The sequence below is a fragment of the Cucumis sativus genome, chromosome 5 (genome assembly GCF_000004075.3).
Source record: "Cucumis sativus cultivar 9930 chromosome 5, Cucumber_9930_V3, whole genome shotgun sequence".
In the NCBI taxonomy this organism is placed as follows: Eukaryota; Viridiplantae; Streptophyta; class Magnoliopsida; order Cucurbitales; family Cucurbitaceae; genus Cucumis; species Cucumis sativus.
Genome location: NC_026659.2, coordinates 24,770,933 through 24,792,886, shown reverse-complemented (window position 1 = coordinate 24,792,886; position 21,954 = coordinate 24,770,933). Strand labels below are relative to the sequence as shown.

The 21,954-nt window shown below is 34.0% G+C and overlaps 5 protein-coding genes across 7 annotated transcripts; 1 reads left to right on the top strand and 4 right to left on the bottom strand.

The window, feature by feature from the left end:
• The first annotated feature begins 1,010 nt into the window (after positions 1–1,010).
• Positions 1,011–7,523, top strand: LOC101221198 (ion channel CASTOR). Of its 2 annotated transcripts, none has more exons than XM_011657253.2 (13): positions 1,011–1,505; positions 1,623–1,694; positions 1,839–2,453; positions 2,638–2,820; positions 3,014–3,073; positions 3,137–3,340; positions 3,498–3,746; positions 4,274–4,372; positions 5,009–5,203; positions 5,332–5,424; positions 5,935–6,198; positions 6,456–6,702; positions 6,941–7,523. In XM_011657253.2, exons 1-12 carry the CDS (start codon positions 1,077–1,079, stop codon positions 6,672–6,674), a joined length of 2,682 nt encoding a protein of 893 aa, XP_011655555.1. In that variant the 5' UTR covers positions 1,011–1,076; the 3' UTR covers positions 6,675–6,702; positions 6,941–7,523. The 2 variants fall into 2 exon arrangements, with proteins under 2 accessions (XP_011655555.1, XP_011655554.1); XM_011657252.2 differs by lacking the exon at positions 4,274–4,372 and adding an exon at positions 4,428–4,526 and having other exon boundaries at positions 1,012–1,505; positions 6,941–7,518.
• Positions 6,786–7,729, bottom strand: LOC101217329. The gene is made up of 2 exons (XM_004135290.3): positions 7,452–7,729; positions 6,786–7,242 (listed from the first exon to the last, which is right to left on the bottom strand). The coding sequence occupies exons 1-2, from the start codon at positions 7,616–7,618 to the stop codon at positions 7,008–7,010; spliced, it is 402 nt and encodes a 133-aa protein (XP_004135338.1). The 5' UTR covers positions 7,619–7,729; the 3' UTR covers positions 6,786–7,007.
• A 524-nt stretch (positions 7,730–8,253) lies between these two features.
• On the bottom strand, positions 8,254–10,655 carry RPL5 (ribosomal protein L5). The gene is given in 9 exon segments (NM_001280730.1): positions 8,254–8,593; positions 8,711–8,880; positions 8,993–9,127; positions 9,453–9,569; positions 9,654–9,733; positions 9,818–9,944; positions 10,134–10,225; positions 10,329–10,398; positions 10,632–10,655. Coding segments are annotated over 9 exon segments (909 nt in total). The 5' UTR covers positions 10,635–10,655; the 3' UTR covers positions 8,254–8,478.
• Positions 10,656–13,874: 3,219 nt separating this feature from the next.
• Positions 13,875–17,135, bottom strand: LOC116403950 (transcription termination factor MTERF9, chloroplastic-like). Its single transcript, XM_031885900.1, has 2 exons — positions 17,118–17,135; positions 13,875–14,834 (listed from the first exon to the last, which is right to left on the bottom strand). Exons 1-2 carry the CDS (start codon positions 17,133–17,135, stop codon positions 13,875–13,877), a joined length of 978 nt encoding a protein of 325 aa, XP_031741760.1.
• Positions 17,136–17,581: 446 nt separating this feature from the next.
• LOC116403976 (transcription termination factor MTERF9, chloroplastic-like) lies at positions 17,582–20,970 on the bottom strand. Of its 2 annotated transcripts, none has more exons than XM_031886049.1 (2): positions 20,098–20,970; positions 17,582–18,721 (listed from the first exon to the last, which is right to left on the bottom strand). In XM_031886049.1, the coding sequence occupies exons 1-2, from the start codon at positions 20,908–20,910 to the stop codon at positions 18,374–18,376; spliced, it is 1,161 nt and encodes a 386-aa protein (XP_031741909.1). In that variant the 5' UTR covers positions 20,911–20,970; the 3' UTR covers positions 17,582–18,373. The 2 variants fall into 2 exon arrangements, with proteins under 2 accessions (XP_031741909.1, XP_031741908.1); XM_031886048.1 differs by having other exon boundaries at positions 19,281–20,969.
• Positions 20,971–21,954: the final 984 nt, after the last annotated feature.

Genomic DNA, 21,954 nt, shown 5'->3' with positions numbered 1-21,954 from the left:
GGGCCATCCAGCCCAATTTCTCTAATGCAATTCTCCATCAAATATAAAAGGAAATTAGGCATTCGCATCAATACAAAGTCAATTGCAATACTTTATTGTTCCAACAAATAAAAAACGTAATTTATTTCATTGGTTTGTTTAAAATATAATAATAAAAACAACAATAAGAATGTGTTGACCTATACTGTGGTAGAATATTCTCTTTTTAATTTTTCGAGAAAACTATGGTATAAATTTATAAAATTTAATTATTGACTAATTATTCATAAAGTACAACCAACCAACATCATTTAAAATCATATGAGCATATTATTTCAGTAAAAAATATAATATCAGCATAAGCCAAAGTATATACCTTGAACATGATTGGTTGGAATTCTTACCTACCATTTTCATCAAATACTATAATTTTAGAAATAAATGTAAATTTAACTAAGCCTAGTAAGTACTAAATTTGATTTTGGTTATAATTTAGTCGCTTCTACGTTTTAATTTGATTTTTCATTATATACCCACTTAGATTTTTAGGATTAAAAGTTTAAATTAATTCTGCAGTGATAACAACTAGTGAAAGTGGAAATTAAGTAATTATAATTATTTTAAATTAGATAATAGACAAATAATTATATTTAATAACAATAAATCGAGATTAAAAATGCAAATAGTGAAATGTTAGATCAAATTTTAACAAATTTAAGGTAAAAAAACGAACGCTTTGGTTCATGTATTATTAACTTTTTGTCTATTATATTTCTAAAATAATTGTTTTAGTTATGGTAGTTTTGTTCATTTTTGTCACGTACTTTCAAAATGTTTCTTTCGACGACTAAATTTCAAAAAATCGGCCGTTTTTTCTACATTCGTTTTTATTTTTACTTAATTTTCATTTAGAATTTTTTTAAAGAAGGATTAGAATTGAATTGTTATATAAATGGTTATAAGAAAAGTACACAAGTAATTAAACATTGTGTGTTATATATATATATTTAACAATGGGAAGACAAACTACGAAAAAAGAAACTCTCGCTATTCGCTTTTATTCTAAAATACCCCAATAATTTCATGTAATTACCACAATGTCCCTTGACTCTGAATCATCTCCTTCCTCGAGCAGGGACTGGTTCTTCCCTCCACAATCCTTCGTACACTCTCACCCCGCCAAATCTCCCAACTACATCCGCCGTTTTTCCGATACTTCTCGCTTGTCTCGGCGTTACACCGATTACCATAGGTATCGCAAGACTTCGTCCTCTATTTCCGATTCGCATTCTTCTTCAACCATCACTAATGATGTCAAGTTTGCTCGTACTCGACGGAGATTTGATTTTGATCGTCGTAGTGATCTCTCGCTTAAAAGTTCCGAAGTTGAATTTTCTTCCAAACGGAAGTTGGAGCTGCCGGACGTCTCGAGCTCCGTTAAGAAAGTCTCTGATACTTCTCGTTTGTCTAAGTCGATTGACAGTTCGCTGAAAGTTCGATGGATTTTTTTGGCTATTACAGCATCGGTTTTCTCTCTCTCTCTCTCTCTCTCTCTCTCTTTCTCTCTATTCCTCTATTTCCTTATCTCTCGACGTATATTCGGTTGTTAACGATTTGAAGTTGACATGCTCGTATTTGTGTAGATTTTTGTCGTGAGTTTTGCAACGATCGTGCATGAAAACTTATATTTACAGGAGCAAGTCAACAATTTAGAGGTACTGAGTTTTCCAATTGTGATTTCGGTGGACGTTTGACTCTAATTCCATAATTATTTTTACTGTTATTTTTTTATGAATTCAACGAGCTTTCCCACTGCATGTGCTGCTTGGTTCTTCAATGTAAGTTTCTTCCACTTTCAGACCCGGATTTCTAATCTAAACAGCAAATTACGAGTTTGCAATTTGTTTGACGATGGAAATGAAGATGATGTACGTTCACCAGACGAAGTTACTGATGTTTTTACAGATAAAAAATTAAAAACTTTAGCGTCAATCGCATCCCTTACACTGCTGTTTGCTCCTATCATTATCCTTAAGTACATTGACTATGTCTCTAAATCGAGATCGTTGGATCATAATTTGGAAGAAGTTTCACTCAATAAACGACTTGCGTATAAGGTGGATGTCTTTTTCTCTATCCACCCATATGCTAAGCCACTGGCATTGTTGATAGCAACTCTACTATTGATTATGCTGGGAGGTTTAGCACTATTTGGAGTGACAGATGATAGCTTAGTCGATTGTCTTTGGCTATCTTGGACGTACGTGGCTGATTCTGGAAATCATGCAAACTCTGAAGGTTTTGGTCCAAGGCTAGTATCAGTTTCTGTTAGCTTCGGTGGGATGTTAATATTTGCTATGATGCTTGGCCTTGTATCCGATTCAATATCTGAAAAGTTTGACTCACTTAGAAAAGGAAGAAGTGAGGTTGTTGAACAAGATCACACTTTGATCCTTGGATGGAGCGACAAACTGGTAAAATTTGATTTCTTCTCATCTTATGATGATGTTTCATTTATTAAAATTTATTCAATTAATCTGCATGGTTTATGCTTTTAAAGAATTACCTGATGCAAAATCTGGTAAAGTATTTATAGGACATTGTAATTGATTTTTTTCTCCTTCCTTTTCTATGTGCAATGCTATTACGTGGATCTAGGGGTCACTTCTGAATCAGATTTCTATAGCCAATGAGAGCTTGGGAGGAGGAATTGTTGTGGTGATGGCTGAACGAGACAAAGAAGAAATGGAACTTGACATTGCTAAAATGGAGTTTGATTTTAAGGGAACCTCTGTTATATGCAGAACTGGAAGTCCATTAATCCTGGCAGACTTGAAGAAGGTACTTCTATGTAATACACCAACTTTGTGGTGCTGAGATTTTCTTCCATCTGTCTAGAAGTTTTCACCCTCGAAAATGCACAACTCAGAATTTGTTAAACCTAACAATGTCTTTCTGGTCCATGAATACCGTAAACTTGGAATTGTGCATATCATTATTTTCATTAGGATTTTTTCTGACACCATACATACAGGTCTCGGTGTCAAAGGCCCGTGCAATTATTGTCATTGCTGAGGACGGAAATGCTGATCAAGTAAGTGGATTGGTATCATTGAGCTATGATACTTGATTTTTATTTGATACGTGTAATTTGCAGAGTGATGCCCGTGCATTGAGAACTGTTTTAAGCCTAACTGGAGTTAAAGAAGGTCTGAGAGGACACATAGTAGTGGAACTTAGTGATCTTGATAATGAGGTTCTTGTTAAACTTGTTGGTGGAGAGCTTGTTGAAACTGTAGTGGCTCACGATGTGATTGGACGTCTAATGATTCAATGTGCTCGACAGCCAGGACTTGCTCAGGTTTTTATTGAGTCAAACGAGCCTGTTTTATGTTTTAATATAAAATAAAATATTGTCTTCGTGCTTCTCTTCACGCATGTTCGGCCTTACTGTTTCAAATATTTTCTTTTTATATCTTTTATGAGCAAATTGTGTATTTCTTTTCATACGGTTGTAGATTTGGGAAGATATCCTGGGTTTTGAAAACTGTGAATTCTACATCAAAAGATGGCCACAGTTGAATGGTATGCAATTTGAGGACGTATTGATTAGCTTTCCTGATGCGATTCCTTGTGGAATCAAGGTTGCATCACGAGGTGGAAAAATTGTACTGAATCCTGAAGACTCGTATATCCTGGAAGAAGGTGATGAAGTTCTTGTTATAGCAGAAGATGATGATACTTACGCTCCAGCTCCTTTACCTACGGTGCTTTCATTTCCCTGTAGGAACTTTTTTATTCTATACAATGGGCATTCACGTTCTGTTGCTGTATTGCTTGCTTTTCCTTTCATGTAGTGGTATTTTATACTCCAATGTATCTTTAGGAATTTTACAGTCATGCCAGGTGAGGGGTGTTGGGGGGAGGATTTGATTAAGTAATTCAAAATCCAAAAGAAGGAATTAGATTGATAAAGAGTCACTGCTGAGCTTAGTCTATGAGGAAAATTTCTGAATTTATTTGGCAAATAAGTTATGCTGACAAAGAGCAATCTTGAGAGAGAGAGAGAGAGAGAGAAACCTGCATATTGGGAGGTCCAGAATGAAAGCCTCAAAAAATTCTACTTCGTGGATGAAGGAAAGAGAGGGGCAAAGTTCTTATCTAGAAAAGAAAAGGAGGGAAAAAAAGGAAGATCTGATAGATTTCCTTGGATGATGCCTATAATAATGGATATAAGCGAGAAAAACACCGTACAATTTAAACTTACAATATTGCAATTAATTTGATCATTCAGGTAAGAGAAGCATCATTCATTCATATTGCAAGACCAACGAGAAAGCCACAGAAGATTCTACTTTGTGGATGGAGGAGAGACATTGACGATATGATTGTGGTGAGTACTTTGTATTAAAGCCCTAATTATTTCTTCTTGGCGTTGAATGCTGCAGGTCTGGAGGGGAAGTCTTCCCAAAGACTTTATTGTTCCAAAATCTGCTGAAAGAATCCTGTTGTGTGGTTGGCGGCGAGATATGGAGGATATGATTATGGTAATGTTATTAAGATCTGAGAACATGCTCCCAGTGCTTCTTGGGTGCAGGTCTTAGCGTTCACGGCATGATCATAATTCATAATCATTTTGTTGCATTTGTCACATTTTTCATTTTCAAATTTCAACTACTGAGCATAGATACCATATTTGTCCTTTCTTTTTTATGTAATAACTCGGGACAAACTCGGGATGTATACAAGCTCGGGACAAACCCAGGGTGGTATAATATAAACTCGGGACAATCTCGGGGTAGAATGATACTAACTCAGGACTGTTTTACTATTTCTATTTTCTTACTTAGTCAATAACTACTTGTATACATTTCATCTATAAATAAACATCTCTTCTCATATTGAGAGACAGATTTTCATTCAATCAAAAAGTTTTTGGTATTACACCACTTCTTGTACAAATTCATGCATGCCGCTTTATTTATAAGAGTGAGCACTCTATTGCCCTCATTGGTTTCTGCAATTTTAGGTATTGGATGCATTTTTAGCTCCGGGTTCAGAGCTTTGGATGTTCAATGATGTTCCTGAGAATGAGAGGGAAAAGAAACTTGTTGATGGTGGTCTTGATATCAGCCGATTGGAGAATATATCTTTGGTTGACCGTGAGGGAAATGCTGTAATTCGGCGTCATTTGGAAAGCCTTCCTTTGGAATCATTTGATTCAGTGAGTAGCGTGATTTCTTTTCACCCTGGAAGTGAAGTATGAATTTAGAGCTACTTTGTTAGTGTTACAAGTAGGTTGTTTTCTTCTTTGTATTTTATCCTGTTGTGACATAACCATGATCTGTACAGATTTTGATTCTTGCTGATGAATCTGTAGAGGATTCAGCTATTCAGGCTGATTCAAGATCTCTAGCAACCTTGTTGTTAATACGTGATATTCAGGTACTGCTCTTGAGATTTGATGTGGGTATAAATTCTTGTTTTCATGGTCTTTTTCCTTTCTTTTGCTTCCCCCCCCCCCCCCCCCCCGAATCATGTTATACTTCCTACTCATTCCACTTCTCGGGGTCATGTTGATTACAATGCTGAAATAACACGTAATTTCATTGGTGTTTTGATGAAAAAATCTTCATTTGAGTTGATAAGCAAAAGATTGCCAAAAAATTCCATTCAGAAACATGGAAATTAAAGTGTTAAGACTCCATCTGTACATACCCTTTCAAAGGTTAGTTTCTTTCATATAGAGATGCAAAACCAGATTCGTTGCATTGACATAAATCCTAGCACTTTCATGAAAATTTCGTTGCACTTCCCACGTGAATCTTCACGGTTCTGAAAGCCTAATAGTCTAGAATCAATATCTATGGAAACTGTTACTCTTTATAATATATATGTCAATGGTTTCATCTTTCCATTTGGCCATTTGTTCAATAAATTTTTTGCTTTTGGCAGGCTAAGCGTATGCCGGTCAGATATGCCAAGGGTACAGCACACAAAGGAAGTTTCTCACAAGGCTCCTGGATTGGAGAAATGCAGCAGGCTTCTGATAAGTCTGTTATTATAAGTGAAATTCTGGATCCAAGAACTAAAAATCTCCTTTCAATGTCAAAAATCAGCGATTATGTCTTGTCTAATGAACTTGTCAGTATGGCCTTAGCCATGGTGGCTGAGGATCGACAGATAAATGATGTTTTGGAGGAGCTCTTTGCAGAAGAGGTACGTTTCCTTTCCAATCAGAACTGAGATGCATATGATCATAAGCAAAAACACGATTGCTTGTGTTCCCAACCCACATTGAGAAAACTGAACATATGATAAATGATGAACCTTTTTTTACATCTCAATCTCTCATAGGCACTGAACATTTATATCCTCTTTATATCCGTTCTAACATGTAGTTTTAGTTTTGTTTTTTAATCTTTTCTGTCGTACTCTGTCATACGCATAACCTGCCGCATTTCTGTTATTATCAGGGTAATGAATTGCATATAAGGCAAGCTGATCTATACCTTCGCGAAGGTGAGGAGCTGAGTTTCTATGAAGTACTTTTACGAGCTCGACAACGAAGAGAGATTGTAATTGGTTATCGTTCAGCAAATGCTGAAAGAGCTGTCATCAACCCTCCAGCCAAGAATGAGCGACGGAAGTGGTCTTTGAGAGACGTTTTCGTAGTGATAGCTGAAAAAGAATGACATCCATACTGATAATTTTACACCGTAGGTAATTATTCTCCATCATTTCAGCGATCTGATTTTCATGATAGAATTTAGAAGTTAATTCCATCACGACTCCAAAAAAAGTAAAATCATAAAACCCTAATCGCATTAGGCTCTTGGTACTCATAGCTAACTCATAGAATAGAGTACAATCAATAGAATGGCCACATGGCCTTGATCATATTTCTTACTTCACAAACGAATATTAGAGTTGTTAATATAAATATGCACTCTTTATTCAGGTGGGGATTAACATAATATCGGACGGAAGAAATGCGAAAACATCAAAAAGTTTGGGATTCACATAAATTATTCAGGTGGTGGCTGGTCAACAGGTTTCCCTTTCGCTCTTAGCTTAGCTGTAGCTTCTTTAAGGGCTTCCTTTCTCTTTTTACTAGCTAGCACTTTTGCCTGAACCCCACTCAGATTGGGGTCCTTCTTCTCTTGCGGTGGAGGTGGTGGCGGTCTTCTTGCCGCTGCCTCCGCCCTCCGGTCAACCACATTCACACCCAGCATTACCCCTGTCAGGATCAAGGCAGTGTTTCTGCAATTTTGAGCCACACCACATTGGATGTGTGGCTAATGATCTTAGAGGAATTTGAACACAAAAAATTTATAATGCATGTAACTTATTATTAGGGTCAATTGCATCTAATAGCAATTATGCAAAAGAATTTGTAGATATTACGAAATTTAAAACCAACTCAAAATCTATCGTTGATAATATAATGTTCACTTGTATTAGACTTGTACCTGCGTGAGATGAGATTGGTATGTTGAGTTTCATTGCAAGCGTTACTGCAAGCTTGTGGATTTGGAAGCCTTTGATAAGAACATTGTGTGTTGCTGAATCGGATAGAGCGCGATAGAGTAGCTGTGACATTAGCTGTAGCCGATATAGAAGATAGTGAATGTGCCATTGTTTCTCAATCTCACATCACCATATGAGAGGTTTATGATATTAGAATAGAAGAGACCTTTTTTTTCTCTTCTTTTGTGCAATACATTTCTTATGTGTAAACAACAGACTCTCAAAGAGGATATCGCATAGGGGTTCTCTAGAGAATGGTTATTGAAATCTATTGGTCGGTTGTGGATAAGGCAATATAGCTCTGGACCCCAATTTCAATTTCAAGTGGAGTGGAAATTTATCTTTACAATTATGATACTCATGGATTTCACTCTGAAAATTAACCAGTAGCAAACCGTTAATCATGCTCCAAGTTATCACTCCCTTCCTTGTCTATAGATTTAGAATAAATTGAGTGTAAAGTAATCTCTATATAGGTATATGGGTTGGACAAACCATATGTTTAACCATTTCCCTATAATTTAGAAATTAAATTGTCTATATTTTGTGTTCTATTTCTTGACAAATCTCTACAACTTAATTCCAATTGTGAATTATATGCACTAAAATATGCACTACAACACAAAGGTTGGATAATCTCCAATAGAAAAGATAGTAATGCTAATGTTAGTGTAGTAGCAAGGGATTCAAAGGTAAGTATAGTTGTTGCCAATAACTTTGATTTTAAAAAACGAACAAACACGGTTGAGTCAAAACTTGATTTGCATTAGAAGAGATTATGGCTGTGTCTCAAAAGTGATAAAGGTCGGAAAATGAGCAAATGCATCATTAGCTAAAGTAACTTAACACTCCAAAGACGAAAAAAAGTCTAGACCAACAAAAGAAACTTAAAATAATAAATAGCAGAACTCGAATAAAATCCTTGGATGAAGACACCAAAAACTCAAGTTGTTTTGCTAATTTTCATTTTTACTCGTCGTCCTCATCATCATCGTCATCACCATCTGCTGCAGAGTTAAGTGCATTCAAGCGCTCAACCAAGCGGGCTTTTCTTTCATCGTATGTCAGCTTCTTCAAGTTGTACCTGTCATCATTCAACAAACACAACAGAAACGTTATCTAAACCAATCATACACAACAAAAGAAGACTTAGGGAAACGATTTTTCTATCAATGGTATAAAACTCAAGCCCGGTTTCTACCTCTTATGTGCCTTGGGTTGTGGCTTGTCAGATTTCTTTGCTATTGGGTTTGCACGGATGGCAGCATGGACTTTCTTGTATAGCCCCTCAAGTTCATCGGCCTCAATGCCCTTCTTGATGTACTCGCTGAAGTGAGATTGATATTTCTCAGGTTCATCTTCCATCAAGGTCTAAAAGTAAAGCATAGCAAAATTAATCAATCAGATTTTTCCAAGAAACAAGATACGAAACAATTGTAAATCGAAGTAATTGTAAATCAAAGAAAAAACAAAATAGACTTACGCGCATGTAGGCAGCAACATGTCCACCAAAAATGTACTTCCTATGAACTTCAACATCAAGCTGCTGACCATTCTTGGCATAACCAGCAAACCTCTTGTCACTGTGAGGAATGTCCAATCCACCATCCAAAGCTCCCTGCATTTTACAAAATTGAAATTCATTGCAACCGCTCAAAAACCTCAAATTCAAAGATAAATTTAAAAGCGACAAAATGGGAATCCAATTCTTTTACATTATACCAATTCAAACTTCACCCAAACATACAATAAACTACCAAATTGCATAACATTAAAATGGTTTTAAAAAAGGTCATTTACATAACAAAACAGGCACAATTAACACACAAATAGAGTCAGTTCGCCTTGAAATGAAGGGTTGCTTTAGAAAATATTGATAAAGCTATATATTAAGATAGATGACGATAATTTAGTCTAACTGATCAAAATGAATATGTAGTCACCTTCAGAGCACCAAAAACGCGGTTTCCAGTTGTAGTTCTGATAAGCCCAACATCAAGGAGAGCACGGAATGGCCTTCTGGTGTCTGCTGGCTCAACCGAGTAATCTTCACCAGTAGCCTATGCATGTGGGATCAATGACATTCATAAATTAATGTATACGAGCAAAATATAGATAGAAGAAGCCATTAAGATTCAACATACCTCCACATTGCCTTCGTATTCAGCATCCATCTCAAGCATTTTCAAGACCCGTCGAGCCAATAGAAGCCCAGTGCAGTATGCTGAACACAGTTATAAAAGAATTGTACACAATATTAGATATGTTAACCGAGATATTATACATTAAGTAAAGTAACAACACACACCTGCAGCATAGTTGGTGAGACCAACTTCAAGCCCATACTGGGGAAGCTCATGGGAATAAGCCGACGCAAGAACTAAGTCACCAGCAATGCTAGCGGAAATAATTTGAGCGGTAATATCTTTGTTCGACTATTGAATGACGTCAAGGACATACAACCCCATACCCCAATATGCCTTAGGTAAGTAAAAACTGGAATAACTATGAAAAAAAAAGCTCAACAAACAAGTGATATTGCATTGCATTATCCAGGCTCTAGCACACGAAAAAAATTAGTAAATTGCCAAAAAATACTCAGATTCAGATCTTTCAAAGGATACAGTTCGGACAACAAATCGATACTTGGGAGTGTTGTATTTGTTCTTGTCTTGATTAATAAGACGGATTCTGGCCCGATAGTCAGTCTTACCCTCTGAAGAAATAATGATTCAACAATCAAAAAGCTTGAAAAGAATCAAACCATTTACATGTTTTTACACAGGCAAAAAAACGAAAAAAGAAAAAGGAAACATCACCTCTCCTTCTCTTGAACTTGACTTGATAACGCTTGAAGTAAGCCTTCGTTTTTTGAGCTTTGGCAAAAGCCTACAATGAACAGCTCGTCAACATTAAGTCACATCACACGGCCATAGATAATATATCGCTATGAATTCAGAGCAAAGTAAAAAATGACCCCCAAAAACAACAATTAAACCTATGACACAAGTGACCAAAAACAGGAACCAGTAATATAAAAAAGAAAAAGAAAAAAAGATGATTCTCAACCTCAGTTTAGCTAAAACCCTAAACAAAGAAAAGCTAAAGTTAAGAAGACTCACCATTGTAGATTTGCTTAAGCCGCGAGCGGAGGAGGAAAACGAAGAAGAATGGCGGAAGAGAATAGAAGTGAAACCTTATATAAAAAACCCTAGAAGGGTTTTCTTTTTTCTTTGTTAATGGGCTGATGAGTGATGATCCATTTACTTATTTAAATGGGCCCGGCCCATCTAGACTAATTAACGTTTACAGAAATTCCCAAATTGGACATTATAACACTTTCTTCTTTGGTTTTAATATTACAACGTTATCTTTTATTTCCCTATTTATTTATACAAAGGTATAATATATTGATTGTTTACACAAATATTACGGTTCTATTACAACTATTAGACGTGTAAGAATATGACTTGAATCTGAATAACTCGAACTAATTAAAACGTTAGGTTAAGTTAAAATGTGAGTTAGGGGTTGAAAATTTTGGTTGAGTCAACTCAACTCGAATTAATATATATATTATTTAATAAGAAAAGAAAATTACTAATTAGGTTTTCTCAGTTACCACGTCGTCACGTGACACTTCACCTTTGACTCTCCCTCGCGCGTCGCACCATCTTTGACGTCTCCTACGTCGTTTACTTCATCTCTCTTCCTTTGTCTCCTCCGTCAGAACGATCTTAGATCTCAATTTCCTATGTCTCCTCCGATCTCATATCTCCTTCGTCTCCTTCGACATCTCCTCCGTCCCCTCTGATATCTCTAATATTTGTCATCTCTAATCTTCCCCATATCTCAAATCTCCTCCATTCTAGTCAAAGCATATATATAAAACAATAGATCCCAACAACCCAATCCAACCCATGTTTTACTCGTTGGGTTGGGTTGGAAATTAAGTTCGAGTTATTCGGGTGTCAACCGGTATAACTCGAAAAATATGAGTTGAGTTGAAAATGTCTCCCAACCCAACCCGATTACACCCCTAAGATTTATACCTCTCCACATTTTCACAATATGCATGTCAATTAATGATTTAGGGCTCCGATAAACCCACCATTTTCCAAAATCATTTTCTCACAAAACCCACTTTGCAAAACTATTTCCCTCCAAAACCTTCGTTCTAAAACCATTTCTCATAGTCTCGTCCACCTTACCACCAAAAAGATCTCGTCGTTGCCCACCCAACCGCCACCTTCCTCCATGTCAACATTGACATCCCAACTATCGCCTCCTACTATCGATGTCGCAACTCTCTCCATCCACCTTGTTGCTGCTTTTCTCCCTTTGTCCACTATTTTGTTGACAATGTTGCGTTTGCCTTCATCCAACAACCATGTAGGTTTCTTTCTCAAACCTTATTGTCGTGGATTTCTTTCATAGATTTCATCATCGTGAGTTCCTTTCATATATATTTGTCAATGTGATTTCTTTCTTCATAAGCATTGACACCAACACATAATAGGTAAATAGGTAGGATTGGTTAGTGATATTCTACTATATATATATATATATTGTAAACTCATACCGTTTTTCCTACAGTACTGTATGTAAATTATGCACTATAACATACATGTATATATTGAAGGAAAAAAACTTACAAACCAATTTGGAGCCCTATCATAAGAAATAAAATTTTACAAATTCTATTTGCTTACTTTATATAACTTAACCTACCAAACTAAAACAAGTCAACTTTTTATTCATATCATTGTTTATTTCAAACACTTACACAACATTTTCAATATTTTGGCACTAAACAAAATCTTCCTATTTAATTTTTGTTTTTAAAAAACGTTCAATGTATTTTTTAAATAAAATCTCAAGAATTAGATACACGTTATCTCTTCAAGTAAACAAAGAAATAACATATCAACCAATAAACGTATCTTCTCTATCCATCACTAAGATGCTTCGTAAATTTGTACAGTTTTGTTTCCAATGCCAGTTTTTTTCTCGTTACTTGTTGCAACATAGATAATTCGCAATATGATTATCCAAATCAAAACAATGAAGCTAAACAAATAATATGATAGAAGATTATTATTGTAAGAGAATATAACTATTAATTGCTTTAATTTCTCCGTAATTTGTTGTTGTTATTTTTTTATTCTCAATAACTAACCAAGAGTTCATAAGTTCAATTTGTGGCGGTCATTTACCTAAAAACTAGTTTTTCTTAACAATCAAATGTTATAGAGTCCATTGTTCTTCTAAACAAATTGTAATACAATTTTTCACGCTTTCATCATTTCCACAAATTAATTAGATGATTTCACTTTCCTCTTTCAACTATTTTTTTATTAAAAAAATAAAAGAAAAGGGAAAATAAGGTGATATTTTTTTTTTTCCCTTCAATTTCTTAAAAAGTAATTTGGTGACAGTAATAGCAAAATATCATGTGTGAATAGTTAAATAAATTGAAGACTAGTTCTAATTTAAAATTTTGGATGATAATTTTTAACACAAACTATAAAGTGTGAATTTTTTTTTGTAATTTAACATATAAGTATAAGTATATTAATATTAATTTTTGCAATAGTCAATAAATATTTTGAAAATGACAATTCCTAAAACAAACCACTGTCATTGAGAACCCAATAATTGCAAACAAAAAAATGTACTTTAACACTGCTATTTAAATTGGTATTATATGCCATGAAAATAATAAGATTGTTATTTGGAATAGCAAAAGAAATATGGGGAAATGGAAATGTATTTGTAATACATCCCTTCCTTCAACTACAATATTTCATTCAAATCTCATCTACCTTACAAACACAAAGCATAAGGTTTATGTAGAAGTCTCATGTCTCTCATCCCATTTCAACATCATTTCTTTCAAAATTAGTCTACAAACTTGCAAAACTTCAAGGAGTGACTAAAAGATTAGGAAGAGAAAAACAAAAAAGCCTCCAATTTCAAGATCAACATGTCTATGATCAAATGTACACCAAATAGATTTACCTAACTAATTGCCTTAATTTGGATACAAAAACAACACAACCCTCCCACCATTTGAAAATCTCAAGAAGCAGTGTTATTTAAAACAGTAGGTTAATAACAACAAAAATGCTCTCCCGTTTGAAGATCACATGATGCTCAAATTTAAACTATAAGAACACTATGAATGTCAGCACGACCGTACCCAACATACCTGTGTCATTTAGTAAATCAACGGTGTATTTTCTCTTTGAGACGCAGGGCTCATGTAGACCTCCTCTACTGGGTCTCCATTCACAAAAGTCAATCTTTGTTTAGAGCAACTAATAGAAGAACTATGACACTAATTAACTAACTACCTTCCAATCCTATAGAACAGATTTGGTTTCGGATGCGACATTGCCTCTGTATATATCCATCAGATTTGGGATTTCATCCAAATGCTTAACAATATAATTCTCCACAAAGTCTCTCTCCCCTCGGAAAAACAACTGAACACTCTTTTCGTTCTTAAGAAGATTTTTCACCTTCAAAACCTCAAGAACTTTGTACCTCGGTCGGAGCCGCTTGTCGACTGAATACTTGAATAACACAGGGTATCTAATTAGAGTTCCTGGATCTAACTTTGCAGTGTTGAAACAGAAATCTGCAACATCCCTCATTTTCTCCTCCGAACAAGTTAAATAAGGTGGATATCTCTTAAATGCTGTAAGAATTTCCTTCTCAGACCATCCTAAACTCTTCATAACATTTATTTTTTTCTTCCAAGCTGAATCACTCATTGAAAGCACTGTAGTAACTGCATGAACAAACTTAAAATCCTTAGGTTCAACGCCTAATTCTTTAACCGTTTTCACTGCATCAATTATTCTATCAACATTTTGTACAATAGTTCTAGGGTTCAATTCAATCATTTTCGCTATATTCCTAGAAGGTACTCCTTCACTGACCAAAATATCAATGTTAGATCGCAGAGTACCCTTGGAACTATAAGTTAGAAGCCACGTATAACGACAAATAGCAGCAGTTACATTTTCATCCGTTTCAAGCATTTCCTTTATGAGACGAAAGGATGGTTTCAACTGAGAATCTAAGCTCCTGAGAAGAATCCCAGGGCTTGATAGAATTACCTTAGGAAGTAAAGAACCGACGATCCCGTTTTCCTGGAGGAACTCAAATTTAGGCTTCAGATTGTCGGATACTTTGGATTGAAGGATTGAAGGTTGCCTCGAGACCAACTTGGCGATCTGTGAATTCTCGAATCCATGAGATTTCAAGAAACCGATAATGGCTTCGTACTGCTGAATGTGTTTTTCATCGAATCGGAGCTTTCGACCATTGGAAGTAGGAGATCCAGAAGACAGGCCACATGAATTAGTGAGGAATTGGATGGTAGAAACAGAGGGTGAAGGCAATGTAGAAGTAGAAATGGAATTGAGAGAACGTTTATGGATGAAATGAAGAAGAAATGTGGAGGAAATTTTGAACATTTCGGGATTTGATTGAAGAAATTCAAATAAGGGTTTAGGTTTAGGGTTTAGAATTTGAAGGACACAATTTTGGGCGTTTCTCTTATATAATATAAAATATTAGTATTTCCATATTACGTCAACTTTTGTATATATATTTATATGGGAAATTGCAACATTAAAAAAAATGGTAAATTTAGCAATAATAATTAGAGATATAACAATATTTATAAAAAATTACAAATATAGCAAAATTATTATCGACAAATTTTGCTATATTTACAATTTTTTTAAAATTGTGTTATATACCTAATTAATTTGAATTTAATTGCTAAATTTGCAACTATCCCTGTTTATATCTTTTAGTTCGTTTAATTTGAGTGAAATTTTATAGATTGTGTGTGTTTTTAAATTTGACCAGAACAAGTAAAGTTAATGCAAATTTGACGATAAAAACATGTGAAGTCGTGACAAAATTATATCTTCAATTTCAATTCGAATACATATTAATTTTCAATTAAACTCAAATTTATTTTTTAGTTAGTTTCAAATTGTATTTTTCATAATTAAATTTTGTAAATGACGTGATGATTTGTTCGGTAAAAATTTTCTCTTTGGTTCGAGATTTATGAACGTATATAAGTGAATGAATCTTAAATAAATAAATATAATAGTAATTTTGTTTGACTCAATTTAACGTATCAAACATAATTTAAATTTGGAAATGAAGTTTAGAATTAACCAAATTTTAATTTGAGATAAATTCAAGGTCTCATTCCTAATTTAATTTGTAGCACAAAAATTTGGAATATAGTCCATTTTAAAATTGACATAAATAGAAGTTTTCAATTTTAGGATAAATTTGAGATTATAGCTAATTTGAGATAAAAACTTACGGTATGTGTAAGTTAATTTGAGTTGAAATTTGAATTTGGTGTACTTCTTTTATCCATTTTTTTTTTCTTCTTTGCACCTCTCTCCTCTTTTCGTTCCTTTTCTATTTCTTTTTCTCTTTAAAGAAAAAAAGAATTTCCATTTTTTTTTTACCTCTTTTTTCTTATTGCCTCTCTATGTTTTTATTTGTATTTCTAGGTGTGTTGGGCAAGTCACCATATCATTGATGATGGTTTGCATAGAGATATCGAACAAAAAGTTTTGTTTTGGTTCATATGGAGATTGATCACGTCAAGATTTAGGTAACTCTATCTTATCACTCCTTTTGACTATTTACTATTATGTTAGATTTTTGGTCCTTAATTTTAAATTAATTAATTAATTAATTAATATTTTGATGATAACAAATTCAATCTTTTATTAATAAATTTATTATTTTGAATAGTTAGCTTGGAACAATTATTCTTACGTCTCTTGAATCACAATTGAAAGAATCTTAATGAAAAAATAACTGAGATGATGATGTGACAATCAAATAATCAACCAAGTAGAGAAAGTCACTTCGAGCAATGGAAGTAAACACGTGACTTTTGTTTTTTGATTGATTTTTAAAAGAAAATAAATTTAATATTATTATTTACCTTTATGTTTATCGACTAAAGATGGTGAACTTGTTGTATTAGGCTTTAAACAAAGTATTTTTTTTTAAAATACATTATTATATTATTATTGTGTTTGTATTAAATGTCTAATTGAGTTTAAATATCAATCATACTTACATCTAATGACTCAAAATGATTTTGTATTTTAGTATCTTTTCCTGTTTTGAATACTCAAATTCCCTCACACTTTTAAGAACTTTGTTTAACTTTACAATCCTCAAAATTTACAAAAGCCACTGTTGTTATTCTCTCTAAAACTTTTCATTTTTGTTCTTGAAAGAATTCTTATTGTATTGTGAAAATTAATTATTGTAAGCGTAAATTTATATACTCAGTCTTTTTAGAGAGTTTTCATTTGTGTGTTTTTAAAACTTTAACATTTCATGACTAATTTGTAACAGTTCAACTCTAAGTGGATGTAAGTCAAGTTTGACTAACAGTATCTTCTTTTCTAATTATTTTTTCATTTAACTTTAGTTGTATATTTTTTGTGGTTGAGTTTGATTGCACACTCTATTACTGAATTTTATCAATCTGGTTATTTAACATCATTAAACCTTATTCATACCTTCTAGAGTTGTCATACCATTCCAACAGACCCCATAATGGTCAGCATATTGAAGATGAATGTTCCTCTTGCTCACAACATATTGGAGATGAAGAAGGTGAGTTTTTTCAGGATAGAGGCCTCAATTTCATAGCAGTATATATACATATTTTATTTCTTCATATTAACAATTATAACAATTTTATGCCATTTACAAGGAAATATTTAAATTTGCTTAGGCCGAATCTAATTTAAGCACATGATGAAAGATTGAGTCGAAGAAGATACTGAGTTCAAGCTTAAATCCAACAAAACCATTAGCCCAACCCCATTTAAAGCCTACGAGGAACCTCTCAAAATAAAGGCTAGAAAAATTGCAATGGACGACTATTTTAGCAATAATAATTAAGGATATAGTAACATTATAAAAAAATTACAAATATAGCAAAACTATCACCGATAGACAAGCCAATTTCCAGGGTGTTATATTTATGAAAATTTCGTGAAAATAATAAGATTGTTATTTGGAATAGCAAAAGAAATATGGGGAAATGGAAATGTATTTGTATTACATCCCTTCCTTCAACTACAATATTTTATTCAATTCTCCTCTACCTTACAAACACAAAAGCATAAGCTTTACCTACAACTTTCATGTCTCTCATCCCATTTCAACCTCATCCTTGGTTTCAAAATTAGTCTACAGACTTACAAAAGTTCAAGGAATGACTAAAAGATTAGGAAAGGAAAAAACAAGAAGGCCTCCAATTTCAAGATTAAAATGTCTATGAAGAAATATACATCAAATAGATTTACCCAACTAACTGCCTTAGTTTGGATGCAAAAACAACACAACTCTCCCACCAGAAAACAGGGGGAGAGATCTTGAAAAGCTCAAGAAGAAACAGTAGTCTTAATAACAACAAAAAAGCTATCCCCCTTTGAAGATCATGATGCTCAAATTTTGAACTTTAAGAACATTATTAACTTGCAACATTGCCCCGGTATATGTCCATCAGATTTGGGATTTCATCCAAATGCTTAACTACATATTTCTCCACAAAAATTCTCTCCCCTTTCACAAATACCGAAGCAATCTTTTTGATTTTAAGAAGATCTTTCACCTTCAAAACCTCAAGAACTTTGTACCTCGGTTGGAGCCGCTTGTCGACTGAATACTTGAATAACACAGGGTAAGATATTAGAGTTCCTGGATCTAACTTTGCAGTGTTGGAACAGAAATCTGCAACATCCCTCAATTTCTCCTCTGAACATGTTAAATAAAATGGAAATCTCTAAAAAATCTCCTTCTCAGACCATCCTAAACTCTCCATAACATTTATTTTCTTCTTCCAAGTTGAATCATTCATTGAAAGCCTTACAAAAAGTGCATAAATAAACATGCGAGCCTTTGGTTCAATGCCTAATTCTTTAACCGTTTTCACTGCACCAATCACTCTATCAGCCTTTTGCATAAAAGTTCTAGGGTTCAATGTAATCATTTTCGTTATATTCCTAGAAGGTACTCCTTCACTGGCCAAAACATCAGCGCTAGATTTAAAATTACCCTTCAAATCACAAATCAGAAGCCTTGGAGAACGACAAATAGCAGCAGTTACTTGTTCATCCGATTCTAGAATTTCCTTCATGAAAAAAAATGATGGTTTCAATTTTAGGGTGTTATATTTATGAAAATTTCGTGAAAATAATAAGATTGTTATTTGGAATAGCAAAAGAAGTATGGGGAAATGGAAATGTATTTGTAACACATCCCTTCCTTCAACTACAATACTTCATTCAAATCTCATCTACCTTACAAACACAAAGCATAAGGTTTATGTAGAAGTCTCATGTCTCTCATCCCATTTCAACATCATTTCTTTCAAAATTAGTCTACAAACTTACAAAACTTCAAGGAATAACTAAAAGATTAGGAAAGGGAAAAACAAAAAGGCCTCCAATTTCAAGATTAACATGTCTATGAAGAATTATACACCAAATAGATTTACCTAACTAATTGCCTTAATTTGGATGCAAAAACAACACAACCCTCCCACCCCATTTGAAAAGCTCAAGAAGCAGTGTTATTTAAGACAGTAGGCTTAATAACAACAAAAATGCTCTCCCGTTTGAAGATCACATGATGCTCAAATTTAAACTATAAGAACATTATGAATGTCAGCACGACCGTACCCAACATACCTGTGTCATTTAGCAAATCAACGGTGTATTTTCTCTTTGAGACGCAGGGCTGAGGTAGACCTCCTCTACTGGGTCTCCATTCACAAAAGTCAATCTTTGTTTAGAGCAACTAATAGAAGAACTATGACACTAATTAACTAACTACCTTCCAATCCTATAGAACAGATTTGGTTTCGGATGCGACATTGCCTCGGTATATATCCATCAGATTTGGGATTTCATCCAAATGCTTAACAATATAATTCTCCACAAATTCTCTCTCCCCTCGGAAAAACAACTGAGCACTCTTTTCGTTCTTAAGAAGATTTTTCACCTTCAAAACCTCAAGAACTTTGTACCTCGGTCGGAGCCGCTTGTCGACTGAATACTTGAATAACACAGGGTATCTAATTAGAGTTCCTGGATCTAACTTTGCAGTGTTGAAACAGAAATCTGCAACATCCCTCATTTTCTCCTCTGAACAATTGAAAAAAGGTGGATATCTCTTAAATGCTGTAAGAATCTCCTTCTCAGACCATCCTAAACTCTTCATAACATTTATTTTTTTCTTCCAAGCTGAATCACTCCTTGAAACCACTGCACTAACTGCAAGAACAAACTTACGATCCTTTGGTTCAACGCCTAATTCTTTAACCGTTTTCACTGCATCAATCATTCTATCAACATTTAGTGTAATAGTTCTAGGGTTCAATTCAATCATTTTCCCTATATTCCTAGAAGGTACTCCTTCACTGACCAAAACATCAATGTTAGATCGCATAGGACCCTTGGAATTAGAAGTTAGAAGCCACGTAGAACGACAAATAGCAGTAGTTACCTTTACATCCGATTCAAGCATTTCCTTTATGAGACGAAATGTTGGTTTCAACTGAGAATCTAAGCTCCTGATAAGAATCCCAGGGTTTGATAGAATTAGCTTAGGAAGTAAAGGACCAACGAACCCGTTTTCCTGGAGGAACTCAAATTTAGGCTTCAGATTGGTGGATACTGTGGATTGAAGGATCGAAGGTTGCCTCGAGACCAACTTGGCGATCTGTGAATTCTCGAATCCATGTGATTTGAAGAAGCCGACAATGGCTTCGTACTGCTGGATGTTTTTTTCATCGATTCGGAGCTTTCGACCCGCGGAAGAAGGAGATTCTGTAGAAAGGCCACATGAATTTTTTATAGAATTTCCTTTTTCACCAAGAATTTCCTTCAAGATAAAAAATGTTGGTTTCAACTGAGAATCTAAGCTCCTGATAAGAATCCCAGGGTTCGATAGAATTAGCTTAGGAAGTAAAGGACCGACGAAACCGACTTCCTGGAGGAACTCAAATTTAGGCTTCAGATTATTGGATACTTTGGATTGAAGGATCGAAGGTTGCTTCGAGACCAACTTGGCGATCTGTGAATTCTCGAATCCATGTGATTTCAAGAAACCGATAATGGCTTCGTACTTCTGGATGCTTTTTCCATCGAATTGGAGCTTTCGACCTTTGGAAGTAGGAGATCCAGAAGAAAGGCCACATGAATTAGTGAGGAATTGGATGGTAGAAACGGAGGGTAAAGGCAATGTAGAAGTAGAAACGGTATTGAGAGAACGTTTATGGATGAAATGAAGAAGAAATGTGGAGGAAATTTTGAACATTTCGGGATTGGATTGAATGAGGGTTTTGGTTTAGGGTTTTGAATTCGAACGGCACAAAATTGGGCGTTTCCATTAATATAATATAAAAATATGTGTATTGAAAATTGAACAAATAAAATATAGAGTTTATTATATTATGTAAATTTTGGAAATATAATCTCATAACATTGTTTATATATTTTAGCTCTTTTAATGTGAGTGACAAATTTTATAGATATATATATATATTTTTAATTTGACCAAATGAATAACAACTTTTTAATTATTCTAAGTTCAATTTTTATTTGGTACTAAATTATATTTTTCAAAATTAACGTCGTGACAATTTGTTATCGATTTAAATTTTTTTCCTTCTTTTATTCGATTTATGAAGAGATGGATCTCAAAATATAAATTAAAATTTTTGACTCAATTTGACGTATCAAACTTGATATGATTTAAATTTGAGGGGGAAGTTTGGAATATAACCAAATTTTAATTTGATACAAATTCAAATCATTCATAATTTAATTTGTGGCATAAAAGTTTGGAATATACCCAATTTAAAATTTGATATAAATAAGAGTTTGTACCTTTCAAACCTTGTTTCATAGTGAATGTTGATTGCTTTTACACGCATAGTCTTTACTTTGAATATGACATTCGATTTTGATATTTTACAGTTATATCGACATCATCACCAATACGACTTACAAAAAGAGGATAAATATAGTGGATTGAAATGCGTACCTTTAAGACGACAAGAAGCAACAAGATTGCCATGAATTAATATAATATTCGTCGTTGAGCCTTTTGAATTCGATTGGTATTCTTTAAAGAAAAACTGCTATAGAAATTGGAAATGCTTTTGATCCGTTTTCATTCTTCACTTCTACTGTAATTTTACGACGAAATTAGACTAGTTTGAGAGGGATATATCAACCTTTTTTTTTTTTTTTTGTGATCCAATGGCCATGAAAGCAAAAATATTTGAGTCCATAGGTCTCACTTTTAATTTTATTTTTTAATTAGTTGTTTTTTTAAAAAACTACTTGTGTGATTACA

Excerpts from the sequence above, each read along its gene's own strand:
- LOC116403976 (XM_031886048.1), bottom strand. The coding sequence starts at position 20,910 with ATGTTCAAAATTTCCTCCACATTTCTTCTTCATTTCATCCATAAACGT.
- LOC101221198 (XM_011657253.2), top strand. The coding sequence starts at position 1,077 with ATGTCCCTTGACTCTGAATCATCTCCTTCCTCGAGCAGGGACTGGTTC. Across the intron at positions 3,747-4,273 it reads CTCCAGCTCCTTTACCTACG|GTAAGAGAAGCATCATTCAT; the intron begins GTGCTTTCATTT and ends TTGATCATTCAG. Across the intron at positions 4,373-5,008 it reads ACATTGACGATATGATTGTG|GTATTGGATGCATTTTTAGC; the intron begins GTGAGTACTTTG and ends CTGCAATTTTAG.
- LOC101217329 (XM_004135290.3), bottom strand. The coding sequence starts at position 7,618 with ATGGCACATTCACTATCTTCTATATCGGCTACAGCTAATGTCACAGCT. Across the intron at positions 7,243-7,451 it reads ACCAATCTCATCTCACGCAG|AAACACTGCCTTGATCCTGA; the intron begins GTACAAGTCTAA and ends TCAAAATTGCAG.